The sequence below is a fragment of the Rhineura floridana genome, chromosome 6, assembly GCF_030035675.1.
Source record: "Rhineura floridana isolate rRhiFlo1 chromosome 6, rRhiFlo1.hap2, whole genome shotgun sequence".
NCBI lineage: Eukaryota > Metazoa > Chordata > Lepidosauria > Squamata > Rhineuridae > Rhineura > Rhineura floridana.
The window spans coordinates 11,317,804-11,344,543 of record NC_084485.1 but is presented as its reverse complement, the minus strand read 5'-3'; the positions used below and the strand labels follow the sequence as shown (position 1 = coordinate 11,344,543).

The 26,740-nt window shown below is 44.5% G+C and overlaps 1 protein-coding gene across 8 annotated transcripts in view; it reads right to left on the bottom strand.

The window, feature by feature from the left end:
- The window catches only part of LOC133387046 (peroxidasin homolog), a 77,758-nt gene that overhangs the window by 27,736 nt on the left and 23,282 nt on the right, over positions 1 to 26,740 (bottom strand). For all 8 annotated transcript variants that reach the window (XM_061630993.1, XM_061631000.1, XM_061630999.1 and 5 more), the window contains 9 exons: positions 26,206 to 26,277; positions 21,395 to 21,466; positions 20,183 to 20,254; positions 18,033 to 18,202; positions 17,372 to 17,489; positions 15,553 to 15,722; positions 9,694 to 9,966; positions 9,306 to 9,422; positions 115 to 273 (listed from right to left, as the gene is read on the bottom strand). In XM_061630993.1, the coding sequence (XP_061486977.1) occupies positions 115 to 273; positions 9,306 to 9,422; positions 9,694 to 9,966; positions 15,553 to 15,722; positions 17,372 to 17,489; positions 18,033 to 18,202; positions 20,183 to 20,254; positions 21,395 to 21,466; positions 26,206 to 26,277 (1,223 nt within the window). The remainder of the gene's footprint in view (positions 1 to 114; positions 274 to 9,305; positions 9,423 to 9,693; positions 9,967 to 15,552; positions 15,723 to 17,371; positions 17,490 to 18,032; positions 18,203 to 20,182; positions 20,255 to 21,394; positions 21,467 to 26,205; positions 26,278 to 26,740) is intronic.

Below are 26,740 nucleotides of genomic sequence, written 5' to 3'. Positions count from 1 at the left end.
TACTCCAATGTCAGAAACGTCTTGGCAAGGGACAACTGTAACCCCGAGGAGAAAGTTTAAAGACCTGAAGGACACAAGAGGGGTTTGAGAAGCAGGAACTCCATTCAAACATACCTCGCGGAGTCACCCAGAGTTGCACGGGGAAGCTCCGGACGCCGATGGAACTGATGGCGTGGCATTCGTACTGGCCTTGGTCATGAAGGGCAACCCGGACCACCCGCAGGGTGCCGGTGGAGAGGATGCTGTGTCTCCGGTCACTCGGCAACGGCCCACCTAACAGCAAGGACATGTTACAAGGTGTTGATGGTTGTACTGTGTCATGGGCAAGGCTGGCTCCAGGTTTGAGGAGGCCACAAGTGGGCCCTCTTTTCTGTCATTGAACCTTGGCAAGCTTCACTAGCTGTGATGGCAGCTACGAATGCAAGGTGGGAGCAGTTTCCATTCTTACCTGTATTTGTCACCATCAGCATTGTTTCCGTTCTGCTGCATAAGAACATTGGAAGATTCTGCTGGATCAGGCCAATGGCCAATCTAGTCCAGCATCCTGTTCTCACAGTGGCCAACCAGATGCCCCGAAGGGAAGCCCACAAACAGGACCTGAGTGCAAGAGCACGATCCCCTCCTGCAGTTTCCAGCAACTGGTATTCAGAAGCATACTGCCTCCGAATGTGGATGCAGAGCACAGCCATCATTGCTAATAACCATTGATAGCCTTCTCCTCCACGAATTTGTCTAATCCTCTTTCAAAGCCATTCAAGTTTGTGGCCATCACTGCCTCTTGTGGGAGCGAATTCCATAGTTTGACTGTGCAGACTGTTCTTTTGTCTGTCCTGAATCTCCCAACATTCAGCTTCACTGGATGTCCCCACATTCTAGTGTTAGGAGAGAGGGAGGAGAAACTTTTCTCTATCCACTTTCTCCACGCCATACATAATTTTATACACTCCTATCATGTCAGTTCAGTTTCTGACAAATACTACATTATTTGTTGTTTTTCACTATTTAATGTAAGTTACATAACGTACGTTCGTTTGTTTGTAAAGGAAACGTCAAAACAATGTCAAAAAGTCATGAATTATACAGCCATAAGAGTGGCTGTATACTATAGTCAGTAGGGATTTTTCGCGTTTTACCATGTTAAATGAAAATACCCCCCACCCCTTTCTGGTGCTTTGTATAGTCCCAATTCAAAACAAAAACTTACAAGTCTCATACTGTTGGATTCAGAATCACTTGCTCTACAATTCTGAAAGTTTTCTTAGTGATACACAACCCCCCCCCCACGGAGAATTCACAGGTTAAAGTGAAAAATGGGAGAGAGAAAAACAAGAAGCTGTTTGGACTTTTTTCTTGAGAAATTCTCATAATCTGTTGAAATTCATTAAAACTCAGAGATGACTGTAAGGTATCTCTAATCAAATCCCTGAGCTTGCCCCAAACACAGACCTTCATCTTCAGTAGGTTTAAAGTAAAAAAATGGCATGGTTCGTTTTTAATTAAAAAATGCATTACCGTGGGTGATAATGTCACACAGGCGCAGTAGAAAGCAGTTCTTTTGTTTCAGTCCCCGTCCCCCTCCCCTTCCAGTTACTTGGAAGAAGCAGGGGAAGTCTGCTCCTGTGATTGGTGGGCAACAGACATGTGACTCACACTGGCCTTCTGCTGAGCTTGCTCTTCCCTCGTGCTCTGTGTGAGGAAGCACGAGAGAGAGAGAAAAAAATGGCCTGTGGAGGGAGAAAGCCAGAGGGCAAGGATGATGGAGAAGGCAGCGGCAGAATGGAGGTGAGTGATGGTGATGTGTGTGTGTGTTCCCACCTCCGCTGTCTCCCACAGCCTGCTCTTTCTGCTGGCTCAATTGCCCTGCCACCCCCCACCCCCTATCCTTAAATGGCTTTATAAATTACAAAAGCTCAAATACGTTTTGTTTGCAGTGTGTGTGGCTGTTTGACCTGTGCTCATAACACTGTTGTAGTTATTTTGAGATTGTATGAGACTCTTTGTTTGTAACACTTTAATCCTGAATTTAGCTCTTGGTTCTTAAAACTCTCTCTCTCACACACACGCACACATGCACACACACACACACTCATTAGTACAGGCGGGCCCCACTTATATGGCAGGTTCTGTTCCAGACTGCTGCCATAAAGCGGAAATTGCCGTAACGTGGAACACATTGACAATAATGGGGCGCATTGCGTGAAAATGACATCAAAATGGAGCACGATGGAAAAAACCGCCATAAAAGCTGAACAAGCGCCTTAATGTGGGGACTTTCCATAATAGAAAGCCGCTGCATTAGTGAATCGCTGTAAAGCGAAGCGCTGTAAAGCGGGGCCCTACTGTATATGCATAGTGCAGCAGTGGGGAGGGGTGGATATAGTGCTGGATAGGTTACAGCAGCCCTGCAAAGTAGCCTAGTGTGGCTGTACAGATATTGGGGGGGGCTGAGAGGGACTTGTGTATGACAACCCTGAAGTGTAGTCCAGTGTTGTTCAGTCTCTTGGTTTTGTGTTTTTTCTTTTTCTTGTTTGAAAAGAACTTTTAAATTGACTGTAGCAGCAGCATTTATTTCTTTAATTTATTAAATTTATATCCCACCATTCCTCCCAAAAGGAGCTCAGGGCGGCAATGGGTGGAGGGGTCATTGCTTTCCCACTCATGGGAGAAAAATAGAGGCTTCTTCTGTTTGGGTTGATGCTAGTGGTATAAATCCTTAAATGGGTTTATAAATGACAACCGCTCAAATACTTTTTGTTTGAAGTGTGTGTGGCTGTTTGACCTGTGCTCATAACATTGCTGTAGTTATTTTGAGATTTGATGTGACTATTTGTTTTTAACACTTTAATCTTGAATTTAGCTCTTGGTTGTTTAATCTTAAATCTCTTTCACTCACTCACTCACTCACTATCTGAAATTAGTCCTGTGTTGAAGCCCCCATCTGAAATTAGTCCTGTGTTGTTTACTGCCTCCCACTTTTGTGAAAGCCTTTGCTGTATAGGGAAGAGGCATTTTCCTCTTCATCTTTTGCAGAGAACAGAAGGTCTTCATCAAACATTTGCAGGGGCATCAAACATTTGCAGTTAGTGTAATACCATATGACACTAATGAGGTGGCCAAGTGGTTTTTCTGTTTGTGACCAGCAGTGCAGTAGCAAATTAAAAAGTGCAGGGTCTCTTCATGATAGTCACAGCCATGCCCCTCCTTCTTTTTTTGCTGCTGGGTTGAGAATAAGATTCTTTTTAATGCCTTCTCCCATAACAATAGACGTCTGTAGGATAAGCACAAAAGACGAGAGTGTTAGCTACTGAAAAGAGTCTTCTCAGTGACTGACTCACCTCCTTTCACTCTGATTGGCTCCAATCAGCAGGAAAGGACAAGAAAGCATGTTAAAAGACTCTTCTCAGCAGCTAACACACTCCCATTTCATGCTGATTGGTTCATAAGATGCTGGACACATAGGGACCCTGCTGGGACTCTGCTCCCAAAAAAGTAAAGGGTCTAAGACCCCCTGAGACCCTGGATGAGTACCCTACTGTTTGTGACTTAAACAAAAAATCCTCCTGCAACCATACACTGCAATGTAGAGTTCACCCCCATCCCCACTCTCTCCCCCATCTGCGTCTCCGCACACTCAATCGCCCTGCCCCCAGCCCCCTGCTCTCTCCTCTCGCCTGTCCTTGCTCACTCGCTCACTCGCCCTGCCCCCCAACCCTGCTCTCTCCCTCTTCCTGCATCTCTGCTCACTCAGTCGCTCAATTTAAATAATAAATAAGTCAGAGGTTAGCTTGGAAAGTGACTTGGCGGTAATACAGCCTTCCTTTGCAACACTGCTGTTGTCTGCTATGATTTAATTTTAATCAGTATTTTCCATACTGTGGATAATGTGACTCTTTTCAGGTTTAAGAATCTCAGAACACACAGTTGCTTCTTAAGTGTATAATCTGTCACAGTGAGCCCTATGACTGGCATTCAGAGATTAAAGCAGAAGAGTCAGTAACTGCTGATACTTTGCAAGGTAATATAGATTGCAAGATGCACAATGTTTAAAGAAAGGGTCTCAAGCATATTTCTTTGTGTATCCCCTGTAGAGTATAGGAAACACAGGAAGCTGCTTTATACCAAGTCATCTATCTAGCTCAGTACTGACTGACAAGGTTTCAGATAAGGATCTCTCCCAGCCCTAATTGGAGATGCTGGATATTGAATGTGGAGACTTTTGCATGCAAAGCATGTTCTCTGCCACTAAGCCATGACCCTCTTGTAAAAGTAAAGGCATTCTTGACGGTAATATAACATTTAAAATACACCGCTGAACTATTTCTGTCACTGCTGGTGCTAATTTGCACAGGATCCCATCTCTTACCTCCTGGATTAAAAAGCAGGGAAATTCACTGTTAATGCACGCAAACTAGAAATAGAACATAACCTCCAATATAAAACACAAAAGGCCGTCTTCACCATCACATGACAGTGACCAATAAAAAGGCTTTGAAATAAATAAAAATACATTTGACACAGATTTCTAGGATGAATAAGGAGGGGGAAAATTTTCTGGTTTAGATTCTCTGTAGAAACATTAGTATAGTAACACAGGAAAGAAGCAAAGTAAGAAGAACACCAACAAACATACAAAAATATAATTCTCCATCTTTGGAGATGGCAGGTGTTGCCACCACTCACCATATGCTCAGAGGCACATGTTACCAAATTCTTCCAAGCTACACAGCAAGTGGATTGGACTGTGAAAGACCAACCCAAATGGTGTTTGCATTTTGACCAATTTGTAGGGCAGTCCAATATCTCAGCGAGGAGGTCAGGTCTCCTGCTCCCCTGGTGCATTCACTATAGCTGCCCAATTTCCCTCCTTTTTAAAGTTTGATAGAAATAGCTGTGGGCTATAGGTACATTCTTAAACCACAAGGTTTTTTGCCTATTAGCGAATAAATATATTGTTTGCAGGCTTAAATACAACGACATTTGTTGAACGGATACTGACGGTATTCACATGACTTATTTCTATTCCTGACCACAGAGAAACACACAAACTGCAGCAACTTCTACTTCCTTTTCCATTTTCATTAGAATTCTCAGACATCCCTAGTGACAGCCCTGGGAACGTGGGCCTTGCCACACTTTCAGTTTCCTACAATGACCCAGAGTAACACCAGGTGGGGAGCATGCCAGGGTAAGGTGCTGGTTCTGAGGAACACTAGGGTTGCTCTGGCTAACCCGTAGTCCTCCAGACATTGCTGAACTACAACTCCCATCAGCCCTAGCATGGCCAGCAGTCAGGGATGATGGGAGCTGTAGTTCAGCAAACATCGGGAAGGCCACAGGTTAGCTTTCTGTATTCTAAGGGTTGTCAGAGATTCCTAGATGAGATCATGAAGGGCAGAGTCCTTGAAAGAAAGCTGGCCCATAATTTCCTATCTTCCCTTCCAACACCCAATCACAAGAGAACATTGAGGGTGTCCTGGGGTGTCTCAGTTCATGCAGGGCATTCACAGACTCAATTGGCTGAGCCAAAGAGCTCCACGGGAAATGACTGTGCACCCCAGGATCTTAAATAACACGCAAGGGTGCAAAGGGTTCCTAGATGACAGAAGGCTTAAAAACCATGTTGTTAAGGCAATACTAGTCTCCCATCCTTTTTCAGCTTTGCATTTTACAGTTTTAGGAAACAAGGGCTTTGGGCAAGGACTATGTGGTTAAGCAGAGCCCCGGATGTGGAAAGTTTTAAAAAGTTGCCTCTTGACTGGCTATATGAACCCCTTAAAGGCCAAATGAACGTGCATTGGTTTCGGGGAGGTCTCAGCAGGACTTCAGAAAGTCGAGGGGAACACAAGTGTTATGGAGGCAAGTTGCAAGACCTAGACCCCCCCTCTAAAAAAAACCCTGTAAAAGGTTTCTTGCACATACACCACTGCTTCCACCCAGAGGGCTCATTCAGCCTGCCTGTTTCACAGCAAGTTCATTGTCGCCAGGCAAGAGGCCATTAACAGTTTATCCTTCGTTATTCAAGTGTGAACAAGCGAGCTTGCCATGGTGGTGTCAAAGCCAAGAAGCTCACATGGAGGAACCCGGGACCATTACTAAGCAAAACCAGATGCTGCATTTCAGTGGCTCCGTGAATGGCATTTTAGTTTGCACATCTCTGTAGGGCCATGGCTATAACCTCAACTTTGACGTTCCCCAACTTTGGAATTCTCTCCCCCATGAGATCAGGCAGGCTCCCATTCCCACTGGGTGGCAGCTTAAAACCTTTTTGTTCCTCTGGAGCTTTTGGTGATGGGGGCCGCTATTGTTCTTGTTATCAGCAGTGTCTGTTCACCGTTGGGACTGGCGGAAGGCAGAGAGCCCAACAGTAGGCAGGTCCAGAGCCAATGACAGGAGGAGCCAAGTCATTCTAGTTTTGTCCCAACCCGCCTCCCCCCTCCTGAGTTCTGCAAGAGCAACCCTGAGACTGAGGGGGAGGAAGCAGGCAGGCAGGAGCTCCCCCTGTTGGAAGCTGGCTAAGGGCAGATGGAGGTTGGTGGGGCAGTGCCTCATTTGCCCTCAAAGACCAGCCTCTGCTGGACTTGTTATATTTTGAGATGTGAGAAGCAGTTTTGTATTGGATGAAGTACGGAGGGCTAGCGCTAAAGGGCGGCCAGGTCAGGCCCTTGCCAAGGGCCCCTGGGGCCCCTGAGGGGCCCCTCAATAGGGTGGGGGAGGAATAGGGCTCCTTTTCCATGATCCGCGGCAGAGTACTGCCATGGATCCCAGGGAGAGAGCTTCCGCTGGCTCCACCTACCTGTCTCTCCTGTCTTTTGTGGCTGCGCGAGCAGGGCTGCCATTAACCAAGATGGCACCCAAGGTTTCCCTAAGGTGCTGATGCCCCTGCTGCCATCTTGGTTGATGGCAGTGATGCGCGCATATAGCATGCATGCGTGCCATCAACCAAGATGGCAGCAGAGGCTTCAACCCCTTAGGAAAACCTTGGCCACTATCTTGGTTAATGACAGCCCAGCGCGCACAGCCCCAAAGGACAGACAGGTAGGTGGGGCGCATGTGAACACATGTGTGTGTGTGCGCGCGTGCACGTGCGCGCCCAAGGGCCCCGGCATGCCTGGTGCTGGCCCTGGAAGTACTGCTGTTGTTTTTAAAGTTTTTATTTTTTGGTTGTATATGCTGGATCATTTATGGTATATTGTATTATGTTGTGAGCTTTGGGTGAAGGGTGGGATGTAAATGCTGAAAACAAGCAAATGAATAAAACAACTCTGCTCTTTGGCAAGGTTGGGGGCACATGCTAATCCTACAAAAGCAGCAGAAAGCTTGTTAAACGTCAGTAACTGAGTATGGCACTTGTAGGCTGCATTTGTTAGTCGCCCTTCTGAACTTTTTGAAATAAAGTCTAGGCACACCTTTTGGGTGAGGAGTATGGATGGGTGAGAAATTCAGTTCAGTTCACATTTCAGGCCAAATCTGTCAAATTCACACTTTTTGAAGCAGCATGAGAAGCGAAACACAGCCATCCTTCTAAATTCACACTTGTTCTAATTTTGCAATGCAGTTTGCCAACCAAACAATATTTACCAAAATGCATGTATGAAGGGAAAGTGTGCATAAAAATGAATATATGAGTGAAAATAACATACAAAAATGCATTATATGATAAATAGCTTGTAAAAATGTGCACGTTAGTCAAAACTGCCTACACAAATGTGTTTATTTGGAGAAATTTACACTAAAAACGCTGGAGAATTTTCATGAGGATTTTTTAAAAACAAAAAACAAACACCCTCAAATTGCTGCAAAAATGTGAAGAACTGAATTTAAGGTTGGAAAAATGAGAAACAGAGAGAACAGAGACTGTCAGATCTTTCCATCCCTAGTGAGGAGGAATATTTTACGCCCCCCTCTTCTCTTACATGATCAGGGCTGTGGAGTCAGAGTCGGGAGCAATTTTGGGTGGAGTTGGAGTCGGAGTCAGTAGAAATGTACCGACTCCGACGTGGATCCAGAGCTAAGTTACTTTTTTGAACTACAGCTCCGAGCCCAATCCCTGGGGCTGATGGGAGTTGTAGTTTAAAAAACTTTTCCAAGCTCTGGATTCACATGGTGGCGATGAAATGCCTTGTGCTACCATTTTACTACAGTAAATTTGTTATTACTAGTTAATACACATTTGTCATTTATGAAGGAGGCGGAGCCGGACAGTAGAAAAATAGAGGAGTCGGAGTCGAAGGTCTGGCGTACCGACTCCACAGCCCTGTACATGATGTTCTTTTTGTTGTAATAAACTTTTAATTTTTTTAAAGAAAAAGATCTACATCGACTCCAGAAAAATATACAGCAATCACAACAACAAAAGAAGAAATTTAACAGGATATACTGCTTACAGGTAACAGAGTATACTAAATCTTTTTACACTTATTGCTGTCGATAATATGAGCCCTTCTCTATTCCTCCCTTATGTTAACAAGAAATTAAGCAACTAAACTAATTAACTGACTAACTGCACCCTGCAAAGGAAGCCATAGGGGGAAGTATTTAAAGAGGCATTAAAGTTGTCAAATGTTATGTATCCAGTAATTTGCTATATGCTGGGAGCTGGGCCATCATGTGACTGCAACATAACATTATCAAATTCCATTCCTTTCTTAATGTGTATCGGCACCAAGCAAAGACTGATATCATAATACAGTAAAGGTGATCAAACATCCCATAGCCGTACATATTGTGCTGGAGGGTTCATATTATTAGCTTCATCATTAATAAAACAAATGAAAGTATACCATTCTCCTATAAAATAGTCTTTACTTCTTACAATATATTTTGTAAACCGCCCAGAGAGCTTTGGCTATGGGGTGGTATATAAATGTAATAAATATATTCTGTGCTCTGAGTTCTCTCGACAGGATTACCTATGTGGGGAGGTTATTCCACATAATCCTAAAATATTCTGCTTCTAGTAGATCCATGGGACAGCAGCAGTTGTCAAGTGACAGCTGTAGTTAGGTCACATATGTGAACTCGCCATGGGCCAAGATGATTAAAACCTAAAGCAAGCAAGCAAGCAGAGAGCCCCTGTGACCTCTCTGTTCTGTCACCTCCACCTCTGGAGGGAGAGAGGTAGACCTCCCAAACCTGGTGCCCTCCAGATGTTTTGATGGCCACTGCCAGCAGCTCCGTGAGGGCTGGGATGGACAGGAGCTGTAGTCCAAAACATCTGGTGGGCACCAGGCTGGAGAAGGCCGGTAGTGCATGTTGCATGCTTACAGTTTTAGAAGTTTGTAAATCATCAAAAAAATAATAAGTACCTGCTCTTGTCCAGGCAATGACTGGCCGGGGACTACCCTCTGCAGAGCATGGGAAGTCCACACTTTGACCCTCTGTCACAGTCTGATCAGTGGGGATGAGCAGAAACCTAGGAGTATCTGAGGAAGGATGTAAAAAGCAGAAATCAGATCTGTTGAGAAGGGCAATTCCCTTTCCACATAGACGTTTCGTTTAGGATGTGCACTCTCAAACAGCAGCAGTTCGCTCCAGCAGAAACTTTTTCAAAGCTTTAGAGTTATTCGGTTTTTGCATTGCTTCCCACCAAAAATGTCCTGAAGTGATTTACAATCAAATACAGTAAAAATCCTGACCTTGGCACAACTTGTTGCTCCCCATCTGCATCGAGCAGTTAATGTAAGTTTTGCTCACCTTGCACTATAACGTTTGCCGTCGCTTGTATGGACCCTTCACTGTTGCTGGCGTTGCAGTTGTACCGCCCCTGGTCTGAGAAGGTGACGTTTTGGATGTAGAGGCCCCCAGAGCTGGTGATGGTGAAGCGAGAATCCTGCGGCAGTGGAGATCCTAAGCTCAGCATCCAGACGACGCGAGGCGGAGGCTGCCCAGACACCCCACATTCCAAAGTCACGCTCTCCCCCACCAGCACTTCTGTGTTCTGGGGCTGGATCACAAAGCTGGGCTTTGCTGAAAGCAAAAGCAACATTGGTGTGTGTATGTGTGAATTAGTTAATGATACTTAGCATGTATCTAGAATTCCAGGGGTGGCTGGTGGCTCCATGTCAGTGGGGCAGTGGAATCCGCTCCAGGTTTCAGTCCAAACGTTCAAGGAGCTGTCCAGGGTGTCCTTGAAAGTTTGGACTAAAACCCAGAGCAGATTCCACTGACTCACTGACATGGAGCGACCAGCTGCCACTGTAGAATTCAAAATGCATGCTCTTTACAATAGCCTTGTAAGGTAGGCCAGTAATTATTCACCCCCTGTTGAAGAAGGGAGTGAGGGAGCATAAAAATTTTACAGGAGACAGACTGGTGTCTGGACTAGACAGACAGGCCTTTGGTCTGATCCAGCAAGGATTGTCTTACCACTGGACTCCATAGCAAAAGCAAAGAGGTATAGTCCCAAGGAAGTCCTTACCAGCACTTCCAGTTGAAAACTGGCTTGGTCTTTCCATTCTGCTTTCCAGTAGAAAGCATATAAGGTTTTCACCCTAAAGGTGCCAAGGCTCCAGCCTCCATCATCCCTCACCATTGGCCTTACTGGCTGGGGCTGATGGGAGCTGGAGTTCAAGAACATCTGGAGGGCCACAGGTTCCCCATCCATGACTTATTGCACCCATATGGAACCATGGAGTTTATTTTATGCTAGAAATTTAGGATCTGTGTGACCCTAGATTTATAACAGCTCTCACATAAAGTGTGTCCTTACATGGGCCTTATTCACTCCAGGTGCCATGCGCCAGAATCCAACCCTGCCTCTTAAGTACTGTGAGCTATTTACACGGAGTTGTTGTTGTTATTGCCAAGACAGACAATGAAATTGTTGGCTATTTTGAACCAACATGTGAAATTAAGTCCTTTTTATTTGGTGGCACCTCTTCCAAATTTCAACCGCCTTCCCTGCCCATTTCTCTAGCTGCCGTTGCTGTCACATTTAGGGGGTTTAGAAAAGGAAGAACCAGATTTTACTAACACCAAAGTGACCCCTTACCCATGCCCTGTCTGATGAAAACGGGTTCTCCAACAATTAACCAATGAAAGCATTACTAAATTGCACCTGCCTGGACTATCAAATCCTACAGTTCTCTTTTCCCCCTTTGAAAATAATGTATTATTGTGCTACCCTAGCACAACAAACCCACTTTTTTAAAAAAACAGACTTTGGGTGACTGCAAATCTGAATGCTGATGATCCCATGCAAATTTTGTGAAAGCCTGAAAACAGATATTTCCTGAGTTTGGGGACATACATCACTGAATGCTGACAACTGTGTTAGATGACTATCAAAACTTACCTGTGTATTTCTGAGTTTTCGGTCACAAAATTTATCTTAGATTGTCAATATTCACACACAAGGGTCAACAGCCACCAAATATCAGGCATTAACTGTAATGTGGGTAGGCAGGGGCAAATCTGTCAATTGTGGTTGCTCTCTGTTTTTCAAATCTTAAGGTGGTATTCAGTGTTACACCTACTCCCATTGAAGTTAATGGCTATAACTAACTTAGGTTCATTCATTTCAATGGGCCTGCTCTGAGTAGGACTTCTTGTTGTTGTTATGTGCCTTCAAGTTGGTTATGACTTATGGCGACCCTATGAATCAGCGACCTCAAAGAGCATCTGTCACGAACCACCCTGTTCAGATCTTGTAAATTCAGGTCTGTGGTTTCCTTTATGCAATCAATCCATCTCTTGTTTGGCCTTTCCTCTTTTTCTGCTCCTTTCTGTTTTCCCCAACATTATTATCTTTTCTTGTGAATTATGTCTTCTCATGATGTGTCCAAAGTATGATAACCTCAGCTTCATCATTTTAGCTTCTAGTGAGAGTTCTGGTTTAATTTGTTCTAACACCCAATTATTTGTCTTTTTTACAGTCCATGGTATCCGCAAAGCTCTTCTCCAACACCACATTTCAAATGAGTTTATTTTTCTCTTATCCGCTTTTTTCACTGTCCAACTTTCACATACATACATAGAGATCGGAAGTACCATGGTCTGAATGATCCTGACTTTAGTGTTCAGTGATACATCTTTACATTTGAGGACCTTCTCTAGCTCTCTCACAGCTGCCCTCCCCAGTCCTAGCCTTCTTCTGATTTCTTGACTGTTGTCTCCATTTTGGTTAATGATTGTGCCAAGGTATTGATAATCCTTGACAAGTTCAATGTCCTCATTGTCAACTTTAAAGTTGCATAAATCTTCTGTTGTCATTACTTTAGTCTTTTTGACATTCAGCTGTAGTCCTGCTTTTGTGCTTTCCTGTTTAACTTTCATCAGCATTTGTTTCAAATCATTACTGGTTTCTGCTAGTAGTATGGTATCGTCTGCATATCTTAAATTATTGATATTTCTCCCTCCAATTTTCACATCTCCTTCATCTTGGTCCAATCCTGCTTTCTGTATGGTATGTTCTGCGTACAGATTAAATAAATAGGGTGATAAAATACACCCCTGTCTCACACCCTTTCCGATGGGGAACCAATCGGTTTCTCCATATTCTGTCCTTACAGTAGCCTCTTGCGCAGAGTATAGGTTGCGCATCAGGACAATCAGATGCTGTGGCACTCCCATTTCTTTTAAAGCATTCCATAGTTTTTCATGATCTACACAGTCAAAGGCTTTGCTGTAATCTATAAAGCACAGCGTGATTTTCTTCTGAAATTCCTTGGTCTGTTCCATTATCCAACGTATGTTTGCGATATGATCTCTGGTACCTCTTCCCTTTCTAAATCCAGCTTGGACGTCTGGCATTTCTCGCTCCATATGTGGTAAGAGCCTTTGTTGTAGAATCTTGAGCATTACTTTACTTGCATGGGATATTAAGGCAATAGTTAGATAATTACTGCATTCCCTGGGATCCCCTTTCTTTGGAATTGGGATGTATAATATGGAACTCTTCCAGTCTGTGAGCCATTGTTTAGTTTTCCATATTTCTTGACAGATTTTATTCAAAATTTGGACGGATTCAGTCTCATAGCTTGTAGCAACTCTATTGGTATGCCATCCGTTCCTGGTGATTTGTTTCTTCCAAGAATTTTAAGAGCAGCTTTCACCTCGCATTCTAAAATTTCTGGTTCTACATCATATGGTTCCTCCGTGAATGAATCTGTCATCCTGGCATCTCTTTTATAGAGTTCTTCAGTGTATTGCTTCCATCTTCCTTTTATTTCATCTTGGTCAGTCAGTGTGTTCCCCTGTTGATTATTCAACATCCCTACTCTTGGTTTAAATTTACCTTTCATTTCTCTATTCTTTTGGAACAGGGATCTTGTTCTACCCTTTTTGTTGTCCTCTTCTATTTCTGTACTGTAACTATTGTAATAGTTCTCTTTGCCCCTACGTACTAGTCGTTGTATTGTTGCATTTAGGGTTCTGACTGTGTTTCTATCTCCTTTTGCTTTTGCTTTCCTTCTCTCTTTAACCATTTGAAGAGTTTCTTCAGTCATCCATTGAGGTCTTTTTCTCTTTTTAACTAGAGGTATTGTCTTTTTGCATCCTTCTCTGATAACATCTCTGACTTCATTCCATAGTTCTTCTGGTTCTCTGTCAACTAAGTTTAAAGCCTCAAACCAGTTCCTTATTTGATCTTTATATGCTTCTGGGATGTTATTTAAATTATATTTTGGCATTATGATTGCTTTGTTCTTCTTCTTTAGCTTTACTCTGATTTTTGATACGACCAGTTCATGATCTCTACCGCAGTCTGCTCCTGGTCTTGTTTTCGCAGAAAGTATGGAATTTCTCCACCTTCTGCTACCAATTATATAATCAATTTGATTCCTATATTGACCATTTGGTGATGTCCACGTGTACAGTCGTCTTTTCGGTTGTTCAAAAAATGTGTTTGCAAGAAACAAATTATTGGCTTCACAGAATTCAATAAGTCTTTCTCCTGCTTCGTTTCTGTCTCCTAGGCCCCATTTCCCCACAATTCATTCTTCTCTGTTCCCTACTTTTGCATTCCAATCCCCCATGATTATCAGCACATCTTGTTTTGGTGTGTGATCAATTAATTCCTGTACGTCTGCGTAAAATCTCTCCAATTCTTCTTCTTCTGTGTTTGCCGTCGGAGCATAGACTTGGATGATGGTAATGTTGATAGCTTTCCCATTTAATCTCATTGATATCACTCGCTCAGACCTTGCTTTGTAGCTCCTAATTGCTCTTGCTACATCACTTCTCACTATTAAAGCAACCCCATTTCTTCTTAATTTCTCATTTCCTGCATAAAATATTTTGTAGTTGCCTGATTGGAAATGTCCCATTCCTGTCCATTTTAGTTTGCTCACACCAAGTATTGTAATGTTGATGCGTTCCATTTCTTGCTTGACAATTTCTAACTTTCCCTGGTTCATGCTTCTCACGTTCCATGTTCCTATTGTGTGCATCGTACAACTCCAGACTCTCCTTTTGCATCTGTGTGCATCAGCCTCTGGGCTTCCTTTCGGTTTTGACCCAGCTGCGTCATTAGTCACAGCGCTACTCGTACTTGTCCTTTGTTCTTCCCCAGTAGCTCGGTGAGTGCCTTCTGACCTGGGGGTCTCATCTTCCAGCACTATCTCGTGTTGCATTTTGGATACTCTGTTCATAGGGTTTTCATGGTAAGAGATATTCAGAGGTGGTTTACCATTGCCTTCCTCTGAGTTTGGATGCCCTTCCTCTGAGTTTGGATGCATCTTAGTCTGGTGTCTCAGCTTTGACCATTCCGCCTTTGGTGCCCCTGCTAGGAGTCTAGCCTCTTGGTCTAGACTCCTGACGGCATTGCTCTCAGCTTCTTCAACACACTCAAACCCCCTCACCACGTTAAGGTGTGCATCCGAAGAGAATGCAATCCATTAATTCAGTTCTCCACATTTCCACAACCATTTGTGAATTCTTTTTTTAACCATCATGAAAATTAGTCAACATTTTCATGCAAATTTATCCTAATGAACAGATATTTTTATGCAATGTTGCAAACAATTTCCCCTAATATAATGGATTTTTATGTTATTTTCCCTAATATTTATTTATTTTATTTATTATTTGATTTATATCCAGCCCTTCCTCCCAGGAGGAGCCCAGGGCAGCAAACAAAAGCACTAAAATATATTCATTTATACACACCCTCTCCCCTAGTATTTGCATTTTTGTACACTTTGTGTGGTTGGACATTACAAAATTCAGAGAAGTATGAATTTCAAAGGATGACTGTGTTTCACTTTGCGTATTGCTTCAGGAAGTGAAAATTTGGTAGATTCAACTTTAAATGCAAACTGAACTGAATTTCTCACCCGTTCCTAAACATGGAAAGGGTGGTAGAGCATCTGCCTTGCATGCAGAAGGTCCCAGTTTCAATCTCCAGCTTCTTCAGGTAGGGCTGGGAGAGATCCCCAACTGAAACGCTGGAGAGCCACTGCCAGTCAGTGTAGACAATACTGAGCTAGATGGAGCAATGGTCTGACTCAGTGTAAGGCAGCTTCCTATGTTCTTAACATAAAGCTAAAGAGATGAGCCAACTGATCAAATGTAGTAGCAAATCTTAAATTTCAGAAGATCTCTAAAAGCCATTACATGGGCTGGCGAAGTACCGTAGAACAACCTCCTGAGTTTTTGCTTCACCAGCGACGTTCTTGGCCATACACTGGTAGACGCCTCTGTCCGATTCTCTGGTATCTTGGATCATTAACGTTCCATCTTGCAGTAGGTTCAGGCGTCCATCATCCTGCATGCCTATCTTATTACTGAGAAACAGAAAGAAAGATCTAAACACTCTGAAACTTGAAAGTCCTAAGAGCAGGCAGCTGTCACATTAGTTCAGCCTAGCCAGGAGTCAGAGGCATCCCCACATCCACTAACTCAACAGACATGCACAAAAGAAGCCATAATTATCTGCAAAGCAAAGAACAGGAGTTGCTCAAAACTCCCCGATGGTATTTGGAATCTAATGTAGACTAAAGTGGTTCTAGTGTTTTGTTTGATTTGTCATGGCAAGGGCTGCCCTGTCCTCCCACTCTGGATGTTGTCACCTGCTCTGTTCCTGTGAGAAGACTGCTTCAGGAGGGACTGCTCTTGATGAAAGGCAAGTCAGCAAGCACAGTCACTGACACAGGGTGTAATTTGAAGGACTTGTGCTTGAGCTGGCTTTTTCCTGCCCCCTCCCCATTCCTTTTTCCTCATGTATCATGTCTTTTTAGACTGTGAGGCTGGGGGCACAGGCCATCTTACAGCTGATGTTTGCAAGCCACTTTGAGAGCAGTTTTGCTTAAAGGGCGGGCTATAAATGCCTTAAATAAAGAAGTAATACAAATTGGTGTGTGTGTGTGGGGTGGGGAGGGGATATGCAGCATTATTGTTTCCAGCCCTGAACAGTTGCTCCTGTCTGGATGGGACTGCCCATAGCTAAAGTGAGCGACACAGAGAGGATCAAGAAACACACACTTCTGTGTGTTTACCCTACAAATTCAAATCAATATTTTAAGGCTTCCAACAAAGTAGTTTCGCAAGCACAAGGACTTTGGGCCACACAACAGAACTTCCTCTTCCTCTCCTATTCCCTTGCAACCCTAAATATGTTTTGGGGTTCCCCCAACCCTCTGGAGAAGATTTAGGGGCTGTGGGAGGCCACAGGGATAGGAAAGGGAGGATAATTTCCGTTGCACAGACAAAAGTGCTTGCATTGGCAGAACTGTTTAGTGGCTCCACCGTGGAACCCTGGGAACCGTTTTGAACTACAGCACCATGTATGGCCAAGGATGGTCAAGAATGATGGGCGATGCAGTCCAAAACATCTAGAGGGCACAAGGTTGGGGAAGGCTGTTGTATGGCAACTTCCATGACATGGGTCACTAGAAAGTACTTCTTTACAGAGTTAAACTATGAAATTTGCTCCTTCAGGAGGCAGTGATGGCCATCAACGTGGATGGCTTTAAAAAGAGAACTAGCCAAATGCATGGAGGATATCAGTGGCTGCTAGCCATAGTGGTTATGCTCTGCCTCCACGGTCAGAGGCAGTAGCCTTCTGAATACAAGTTGCTGGAAACCGCAGGAGGGGAGCGTACTGTTGCCCTCAGGTCCCGCTTGCGAGCTTTCCCTAGCCCTGGGCTCCTACTGGGAGGAAGGGCGGGATATAAATTTAATAAGTAAATAAATAAATCTGGTTGGCCACTGTGAGAACAGAATGCTGGATCAGATGGGCCATTGGCCTAATCCAGCAGGCTCTTATGTTTTTATGTTAGGTTCCTAGGGGATCCTTAGTACTTTCCCCCAAACTACAATTCCCAGAATGCTTTGAGGGAGGGTCCAATCAGATTCAGACTGGCTTATGTCTGTAGTGCAGGCATGCTCTGAAGTTTCACTTTGCCTTGGCTCTGCCAAGTTATGCAAAACTTACTTGTTGTGGAGCCAGATGATCCTGGGCTTTGGGTTACCTTCTGCCCTGCAGGTAAAATAGACGGTATTGCCCAGGGTGATGTCAGCATCTTGTGGTTCGGTCGTGATGCGAGGGCTCTCTGAAATTTATTATTATTATTATTATTATTATTATTATTATTATGTATATCCCGCCTTTCCTCCTGAAGGGGCCTAGGGTGGCAAACATATCAACAAAAACAACTGAACAACAAGAAAAAGAAAAGCATTCTACAGACAGTTAAAAACATTCTAAAACAGTCACAGTTAAAAACATTCTTTTAGCTGTGATCTTCAGGTCACCAGAAACAGGCCCCTTCAGCCATCAGCCTGTGTAAACGTTTTCAAATTCTTCCTGAAAGTCATTAGTGATGGAGACAGACACCTTGTTGAGGAGGGCATTCCACAAATGGGGAGCCACCACTGAAAAGCCCCTGTCATGGGTCAGTGCCAACTGGGTGGCATTCGGTGGTGGCACCTCATCTGCCAATCATAGGGTCTGAGAGAAGGATGCTTAAAATGAGGGGGGGCGGAATTTAAAGTTATAATAAGGTTACATGAGGCTACAATGAGATAGCCCTATTGCATACAAATGTGATAAATAAAACTTTTCTTCTGGTGTCTTTGGCACCACAGTTGCTCACCACAGTTAAATTCCTGGGTGGTCAAGGTGACGATGGAGCGCCCTTGCAGCTCCCTTGGGTTCTCGCAAGTAGCAACTGCCTGGGCGTTGCCCAGCACGGAATAGTTCTTCAGCAGTTCTGCCAGCCACATCAGCTCACAGTCACACAGCAAGGAGTTGGAGTCCAGCCGCCTGAGACAAGGCCATGAGCAAAGAAAAGGTGGAAATTATGATCATTCACTGATGTATCACTGGACATCACTGATGTATCACTGAACACTAAAGTCAGGATCATTCAGACCATGGTATTCCCGATCTCTATGTATGGATGTGAAAGTTGGACAGTGAAAAAAGTGGATGAGAAAAATCAACTCATTTGAAATGTGGTGTTGGAGGAGAGCTTTGCGCATACCATGGACTGCGAAAAAGACAAATAATTGGGTGTTAGAACAAATTAAACCAGAACTATCACTAGAAGCTAAAATGATGAAATTGAGGTTTTCATACTTTGGACACATCATGAGAAGACATGATTCACTAGAAAAGACAATAATGCTGGGAAAAACAGAAGGGAGTAGAAAAAGAAGAAGACCAAACAAGAGAGGGGTTGGTTCCACAAAGGAAGCCACAGACCTGAATGTACAAGATCTCAACAGGGTGGTTCATGACAGATGCTACTGGAGGTTGCTGATTCATAGGGTCGCCATAAGTACATAATTTTTTAGTGGCTTCTTAAAAATGTTTTTTTTAAAATTTGTATATTTGTCTTTAATGTTTTTAATTGCTGTAAACCGCCCCAGAGAGCTTTAGCCATGGGGCGGTATATAAATGCAATAAATAAATAAATAAATAAATAAATAAGTCGTAATTGACTTGAAGGCACATAACAACAAATGATTATTCAAGTCTTCATGGCATCCACAGAGGAATTGTGACTTCGTATTCTCCTTTAGTCGGAGTCCATCCCTCCAGCCCAGAATTGTCTCAACTAGTGGCAGATGTTGGAATACAACTCCCATCATGCCTGTCCATTGGCCATTGGTGAGACTGCAACTCCCATCATCCCCAGTTATACAGGACAATGGGAGTTGGGAGTCAGCATTGTAGCTCAGTATGGTCTACACTGACTGGCAGCAGCTTTCCAGGGTTTCAAGCAGCGGTCTCTCTAAGTGCTGCCTGAAGATGCAGGGGATTGAAGCTGGGACCTTTTCTACATTCAAGGCAGATGTTCTGCCACTGAGCTACGCCCCTTCCCATGCTACATATTCCCAGTCTCAGTGTTCACAGGATGCCTTTAGAAAAACCAGAACAGCATTTCACGTGTGGAGGAGCCTGCTAAGGGCAAGGCGTAATGCAGTTGTCAAACAGTGTGATGGCCAAAGCCAGGATGGCATTGGTAGATGGCTCACCCATGATGTGGACATAGGAAAATGTCTTACACAGAGTCACAATAAGGGTCATTGTGGTCTGGCACTGTCAGCGGCAGCTGGTGCCCGTTGGGACTGGTAGGGCGGAAGTCAGGAAGGCCAACAGTAGGTGGCGCCAGAGCCAATGACAGGCAGAGCCAATGAATTGTGGTTTTGTCCCCATTCTCCTCCCTGGTGAACTCTACAAGGTCAACACTGAGACGTAAGGAGGAGGAAGCTGGCAGCAGGGCCATTCCCTGGACTGGATGTAAATAAGGAGGCAGGCAGGTGGGGGCTGGCTGAAGGCAGACTGAAGTTGGTGGGGCAGCGCCCCATTTCCCAAATGGACCGGCCTCCCGCAGATAGTGTCTTCTTTGGCAGTGATGCTCCCATGATCTTAGACTGGCCTTCTCTAGCTCTGGTTCAAGATATTTCAAACTGTGGGTGTTGGTGCTTGAAATCAGGACCTTGAATGGAAAGAATGTAATTTGCCACCCACCCCTAATGGAGATCTGGAGAGGAGTTATCCAGGCTAGAGGCTCCCCATCAAGGGGTTGGGGGAGCAAACGAGCATCTTGACCACCCACTGACATGGCTTCTCTGGAGGTTAAGGCCAGCAACATCATATGGGACTGATTGCAGGGGTCCCACAGCTAGAAAAACAACTCAGCTGTGTCCCGCCAGATTGGTTTTTTGTCTCCATCCCAGCCATACGACGAAGGGCGCAGTGATGAATAGTTCTTTGCAATGGCAATTATCCACTTACAGACGTTTAAGGGATTCCAGTTGGATGACGGCACCTGGCTGGACTCTGGAAATCCGGTTGTTATGTAAGAAGCTGCATGGGGGGTAACAGAGAGAGCCAGAGCTTTACTGAGTGTTCTTTGAAATCATCTCTGGAGTGACTCAAGAGATGTAGGCAGCCAATTTGATGCACTGGGGGACACTATAACATACATGTGTTCCTTTCACAAATCCCGTCTCACGGGTCCAAGCTAAACATGATACTTATCGCACAGAGGCAGTTAATGTGTGTGCCTTTAAAAATGTAAATAGCGGGTGCAAGAGAACCTCTGCAGCATCAGGTCTGCAGGAAACAGACAGGGATACCTTTAGCCTTCCCCCTGCCTGTCCCACCCCCCACCATGGCACTGATGAAAACACAAACACACACACACTTCAGGCTCAGGGGGAAGGGATTGGAGGGGAGGGGGTTCGTGGTGAGGATGTGTGCATTAAACTCTTCCTGCCCACCTGCTGTTGCTCAGGTTCCCCTGCGGCTGGTATTTACATTTTCAAAACCAAGAACATTCACTGCACCGTCACAACCAACACCACATCTAGTGGAGCCCTAATGGCATGGTCAGTCCCAGTCCAGTCTTGTGGTCTACCTGGTGCTTTTCTCCACATGTTATTGGACTCTGACTTCCATCAGCCCAAGCAGCACGGCTAATGGTCAGGAATGATAGGAGTTGCTTGTAGTCCAGCAACATCTGGAGAACAGCACCAGGTTGGTGAAGGCAGGCCTAATTACACATTTCACCAACAGACCTCTGTCCTAGAAGGTGGGCAGAACAGAAATTTCAGCAGAAGAGCAGCTACCTCCCCCTCGCCCACTGCAATGAAATTGACCATCCGCACCTAGCACCTTCCAACATTTGGGTGCAGCACCCTTTGGAGTAGCCAAATTCAACCCAGAGGCCTCTGGTTGCTGATCCTTGGTTACCCTCTACATGGAGTAACTCTAGTCATAAATGAGGGATGGGGAAATAGGGGGCCCTTCAGGAATGCAACTGGACCTCCCACTTCCGTCGGCTTCAGACAACATAGCCAAAGGTCAGGGATGATAGTTGTAGTCCAGCCATATCTGGAAGGACACAGGCTCCCCGTTCCTGTTATAGACCATTACTTGCTGGGACTTCATATTGGGCACAAATGTCAAAAATACAAACCGCCTGTTGATTGTCTTATAACTTACAGCCTTTCCAGTTTGGGTAGGTCACTAAAAGTCCCTGGCGCCAAGGTTTCAAGGTTGTTAAAATGCAGGTAACTGGTATGAAGAAGAAAAACAAAGCAAACAGAACAGAACATTCCTTTCCAAACTGGCACCCTAGTGCATCATCAGCAATGCAGTCGAGGTTTCCATGAGCCCCAAGTATCTACCCACAGAGGGGGCTGCCCTCACTGTCTCTGTGCGACTCATTGTTCTTCCTTCCCATCAGTCTTTGTATATTCAGTCACTCAAGGTGCAGAGACACATAGCAGAATGGTCTACCTTTTGAAAGTGGGTGCCTGCTGCATTTTTGGATGAGTGACTGTACTTATAGTCAGAAGGTACACCCGGATCAGTGACTTATGTTGAAACCTGCCAGTCAGCACTTCTGAGAAAAGCAGATTTGTGCTCTTATAGTAAACCTATGCCATAAAATCTATGGCATAAGCATGTAGTATAGTTGCAATTGTAATTCCAAAAAGGGGTGTGCCTGAGCTGTCAGGAGTTTGGGAAATACTGCAACAGATAGTGTTTTTTTATAAAGAGGCCTCTTCAGTCAGTTGAAGACAGGCAAAAATTCAATAGGTGAAGCTTCCCCCACTTTTGTATTTTCATGCTGGAAAAACCTATAGTTGAATTTCTCATGCAGCTGCTATAGAAGAAAAGGCTGCAGTCCTAGTCACAGTAAACATAGAAGCTATGAGCACAGCTTTCCCTCCTATCATCACCATCAATCATCAACAAAAGCAGTTTTAATTTATATTGCATTGTTTAATTTCTCTAGTCAGAGAAACACAAGATACACATAAGACTAATTTCAACACATTTGATGCATTGCAACCCATGCAACGAATGGAGTGCATTATATCTGCATGTGGCTCACTGCTTATACAGCCTGAAGACTACAAAACCCATTATGCTGTCCAACTGTGAATGAAGAATGCATTCATGACAACATTTGGCGTGTGGAACTAAAATGAGCATTTGTAAATATGGAAAGTAGTATGGTAGTGTGGAACCAACTGAAATTTGAGAGGGTAGAGGGATTTTCCTATGGCAATAGTTCTAGCTGGAGAAAAAAGGACTTAAAAGGCAGAATGTCTCTTGAGGGTCATGCCTGTTCCCTAAGCCTGGACAGGTTGTTATCTGGACATATGATGAGGTCTGGTCTGGTGACAGGGGCCTAGGCATTCAAAACATTCCTGTCTCATTACGGCAGACCTGAAAACGCACCTGAGACTATCCTGTTAATCTGAGATGGTTTTGAGTTTTGACGGAAAGGATGGGGCAATCTGGGAAAGGCCCAAAACATTTGAACAAAAAGATTGAAAACAGATGGGCTCTTCATTCCTTCTGACGTCCAGTCTATAACAATTGACATTGCTGTAGCATGGGTATGTGTGACTCTCTATGAATGGTATATTTTAGAAGGGTCTTTTAAAAAGAGAGAGTCACACCTTATGGCCAAGGCTTATTCCGTGGACTCTTGAGATTATTCTCAAGAAAATTACAGCCAGTTCGTTGAAGGGGCAGCAACGTTGGACCATTCCTTCTTCACACATCATCAGCAAAGCCGCTTTGCTGATTAAATATGCTAGCAAGAGATTAGATCTTGGCTGCAGTGCTACATATGAGATCATCTGTGAAGGAGCACATACTTTCCTATGTCCCCCAGTGACCACCAGAGAGACTTTTTTATTTCGCCTATCTAGCTTGGATTGTGAGCCATTTTGAGGCAAAGACTGCATCACTTTGACAGGCCTTTCTTTACACGACAAAGATTTCTTGGTGGTGGTTGTGTCGTTCCAGGGTTTTTACTCACAGAGTTATCCAGAGGCGATACCTGGTGTCCTCCAGGGGTTGCTGGACTACAATTTCCATCAGGCCAATGGGTCAGGGATAATGGGCCTTGTAGTCCAACATCTGGAGGGCATCACAGTGGGGACAGCTGCCTGAACACTGAATGCTAGTGAACTTCAACCTATACTGCAGGCAAAGGAATCTGTGATTAAAATAAGTGAGAAAGCACAAGGGGTATGATTCATCCCTTTGCTGTGACGTGTGGGTCCCCGAAGGCAACCCCACTGGGTGTGAGAGAGTCTTTAAAACCCTCTCGCTTGCAGCTAGGCAGAATTGCCTAGCATAAGAATATAAGGTGAGCTTCCTGGATCAGGCCAATGGCCCATCTAGTCCAACATCCTGTGCTCACAGTGACCAACCAGAGGCCCATAAGAAGGACCTGAGCATAACAGCACTCTTCCCTCCTGCAATTTCCAGCAACAGGTATTCAGAAGCATACTGCCTCCAGCTGTGGCACAGCATAGCCATCATAACTAGCTATTGATAGCCTCTCCTCCATGAATCGGTCTAATCTTTTTATTAAAGCCTTCCACGTTGATGGCCTCCGGCAGGGCCGGCACCAACCATGACTGGGCCCTTGGGCACCAGCCTGCCCTGGGCCCATGGGGCCTGCCCATACCTACTTCCCCCGCTGCAGTAAATGCTGGCCGCGCTGCACGCGCATGCCTGCCATCAACCAAGATGGCCACCAAGGCTTCCCTAAGGGAGGCCCTGGCCTCCGCTACCTCCTCTGGAAGCAGTTTCTATAGCTTCACTATGCACTGTGTGAAGAAGTAGTTTCTTTTATCACACACAGTGAAGACTACATTTCCTTCCTTTTAAAAATTGGAATGTGAGCAACATGCTTGCCAGGGCCTTGAGGAGGAGTGGAGGGAGCACTGGCGAGGCAAGGACAGAGCAGAGTGGCACAGTGGTTAGAATTCTGGACTAGGACCTGGGAGACCAGGGTACAAATCTCCACTCAGCAATGAAACTCACTTGGGTGATCCTGGGCCAGTCATTGTCTCTTAGCCTACCCTACCTAACAGGGTTGTTGTGAGAGTAAAATCGGGAAGGAGAGGACCATGCACACCACCTTGAGTTCCTTGAAGAAAAGGTGGGATACAGATGGAATAAATAAATAAAAGAGAATGGCTGCTAAGGACATGGCGCTGTGCCCAGCGCAACACATTCCCAGCTGAAGAGAGCATCTGCCTAAACACACGATGCTTCAGAGCCAGGAAGGGGGTGCGTGCAAGCCTCTGCACCAATCTCTTTGCATCCATCTGCCCTGCCGCTTGGCCCTGACCTTCCTGTGTTGAGCAGGGAAGGTCTGCAGCTTAGTTTGTGTGTTTTTTCTTACTTCTGTTTGCTTGAACATGAGTAAAAGCCTACTGCAGAGCTTGCTACTCAATATGGAAAGGGTGGTGCCAAAGTGCATTGGGATGTGTCCCCCGTCGCTGCTTGTAAAAATGGCATATTCTGGCAAATGTCTGAACATGACAGGGGAGTGTGTGTGTATACGTGTGGGGAAGGAACACAGGAAGATGCCATGTACCAGGTCAGACTATTGGTCCATCTAGCTCAGTACTGTCTACTCTGACAGGCAGAGGCTCTTCAGGGGTTCAGATAGAGGTCTTTTACCTTCATGTCCTGCCTGAACCTTTTAACTGCCAAGGGGGTGCCAAGGACTGAGCCTCAGATCTTGCACACACAAAGCACACGCTCTATCAAAGGGATGAATTCATGGGAACTTCATAGAGCAATCCATTCCATAGAGTTGGGGCCACAAGCAAGAAGGCCCTGCTTCTGAGCATCAATTTAACCACCGTGACTGACTAGAGGAATTCTAAACAGATCCTCCCCAGAAGGTCTTTGTGGAGACTGGGTCATCAGGTGGCCAGAAGGTTAAAAGCAACAGCAACCAACAACCCAGACCTAGCTTGCTATTGTGCATCAAATGGCCATTTGCTATGGAGAAATTAGCAAATGAAGCTTTTTATGCTATGGAGATTGTTGTTGGAAGTTAACCACTGCTCTATAGCAATCTACTTCTGAAACCCTCAACTAGGGATGAGGGAGAAATTTGATTTAGTATGCATTTAAAGGAGAAGCTACCTAATTCACACTGTCTGCAGCAATATGCAAACCAAAACACAGCCATCCTTCAAAATCCACACCTCCCAATTTTGCAGTGCAGTTTGCCACCCAAATACAAAATATATTAGAGCAATATTTGTGAAAATAATATACAAAAATGCATTACATTAAGAAAAATTCCTTTGCAAAAATGCATACATCAGGAAAAATTGCATATAAACGTGTATATTAGAAAAGATTTGGCCTAAAACGCTGATGATTTTTCATGAGGATTTGCTTTGTTCTTTTAAAGGGTTGTATCCAACTAAGCTCTACTCAGAGGAGACCCATTAGTCATGTCCATTAATTTCAATGTGTCTGCTCTGAATAGCACATTGGATACAACTCAAAATATGCAAACTAATGTGTAAATGTGGTGTATTGAACTTGAAACTGAGATTGAAAGATAGGCCCATCCCTGTCATCAAATTAGGGAACGTATGAGCAGTGAAAACCATGACATGGAAAAGCAGAAGTTTAAACATATCTCTATCACCATGATGGCTAAAAACATTTCCTATTGTATGCCGCCTTGGATGGGCACTGCCTGGAAACAAGGCCTAGAAGTATTTTAAATATAATCACAGGTAAACAATTCCCCCCTCATTTTGCATATGTAAACTTAAAATTGAATAAAGATTAACTTTAAAAAAGAAGCATTTTACACAAATAAATAATGAATTTATTTTCAACCAAAGCTCCGGTTTTCAGGACTCTTAAGAAGAGCTTGCAGATGGTGTCTCGGGGCTGGCTAAAATCCAGAGACCAAATTCCATCCTTCTCCATGCAATTTCCAACAGAAATCTCTGCCAACTTACAGCTGTTCCAGAGAGCGAAGCCCCTTGAAAGCATGCTGCTGGATGCTTTGGATTTCATTCTTGTAAAGGTAGCTTGCAAAGAGAGAGAAAAGAAAATACAATTACATTGACAAAAGCCTTCTGGTTGGCTAAAAAGATGGATGCATTGGGCACTCCTATTCTAAAACAGAGGTAACGACTACTAGAAATTCACCTGCCACTGTGGTGCCCACACCTCCCAGGAAAAATGAAACCATCATTATTTAAATACCACTAGACAGCCTTCCCCAACCTGGTACCCTCCAGATTTGTTGGACTACAACTGTGCTGGCTAGAGCTGATGGCAGCTGTAGTCCAAAACATCTGCCAGACAGCAGGCTGGAGAAGGCTGCACTAGAATATCCAGGTCTTTGCCCGTCAATGTTTGCTGCGGTCGGCAACAAGAAACCTTTAAAAAGAATTTCATGTGAACATTTCACCAGTGGCAGCTGGCAGGTCCATGTCAGTGGGGCTGTGGAATCCGCTCTGTGTTTTAGTCTAACTTTCAGGGCGCTGT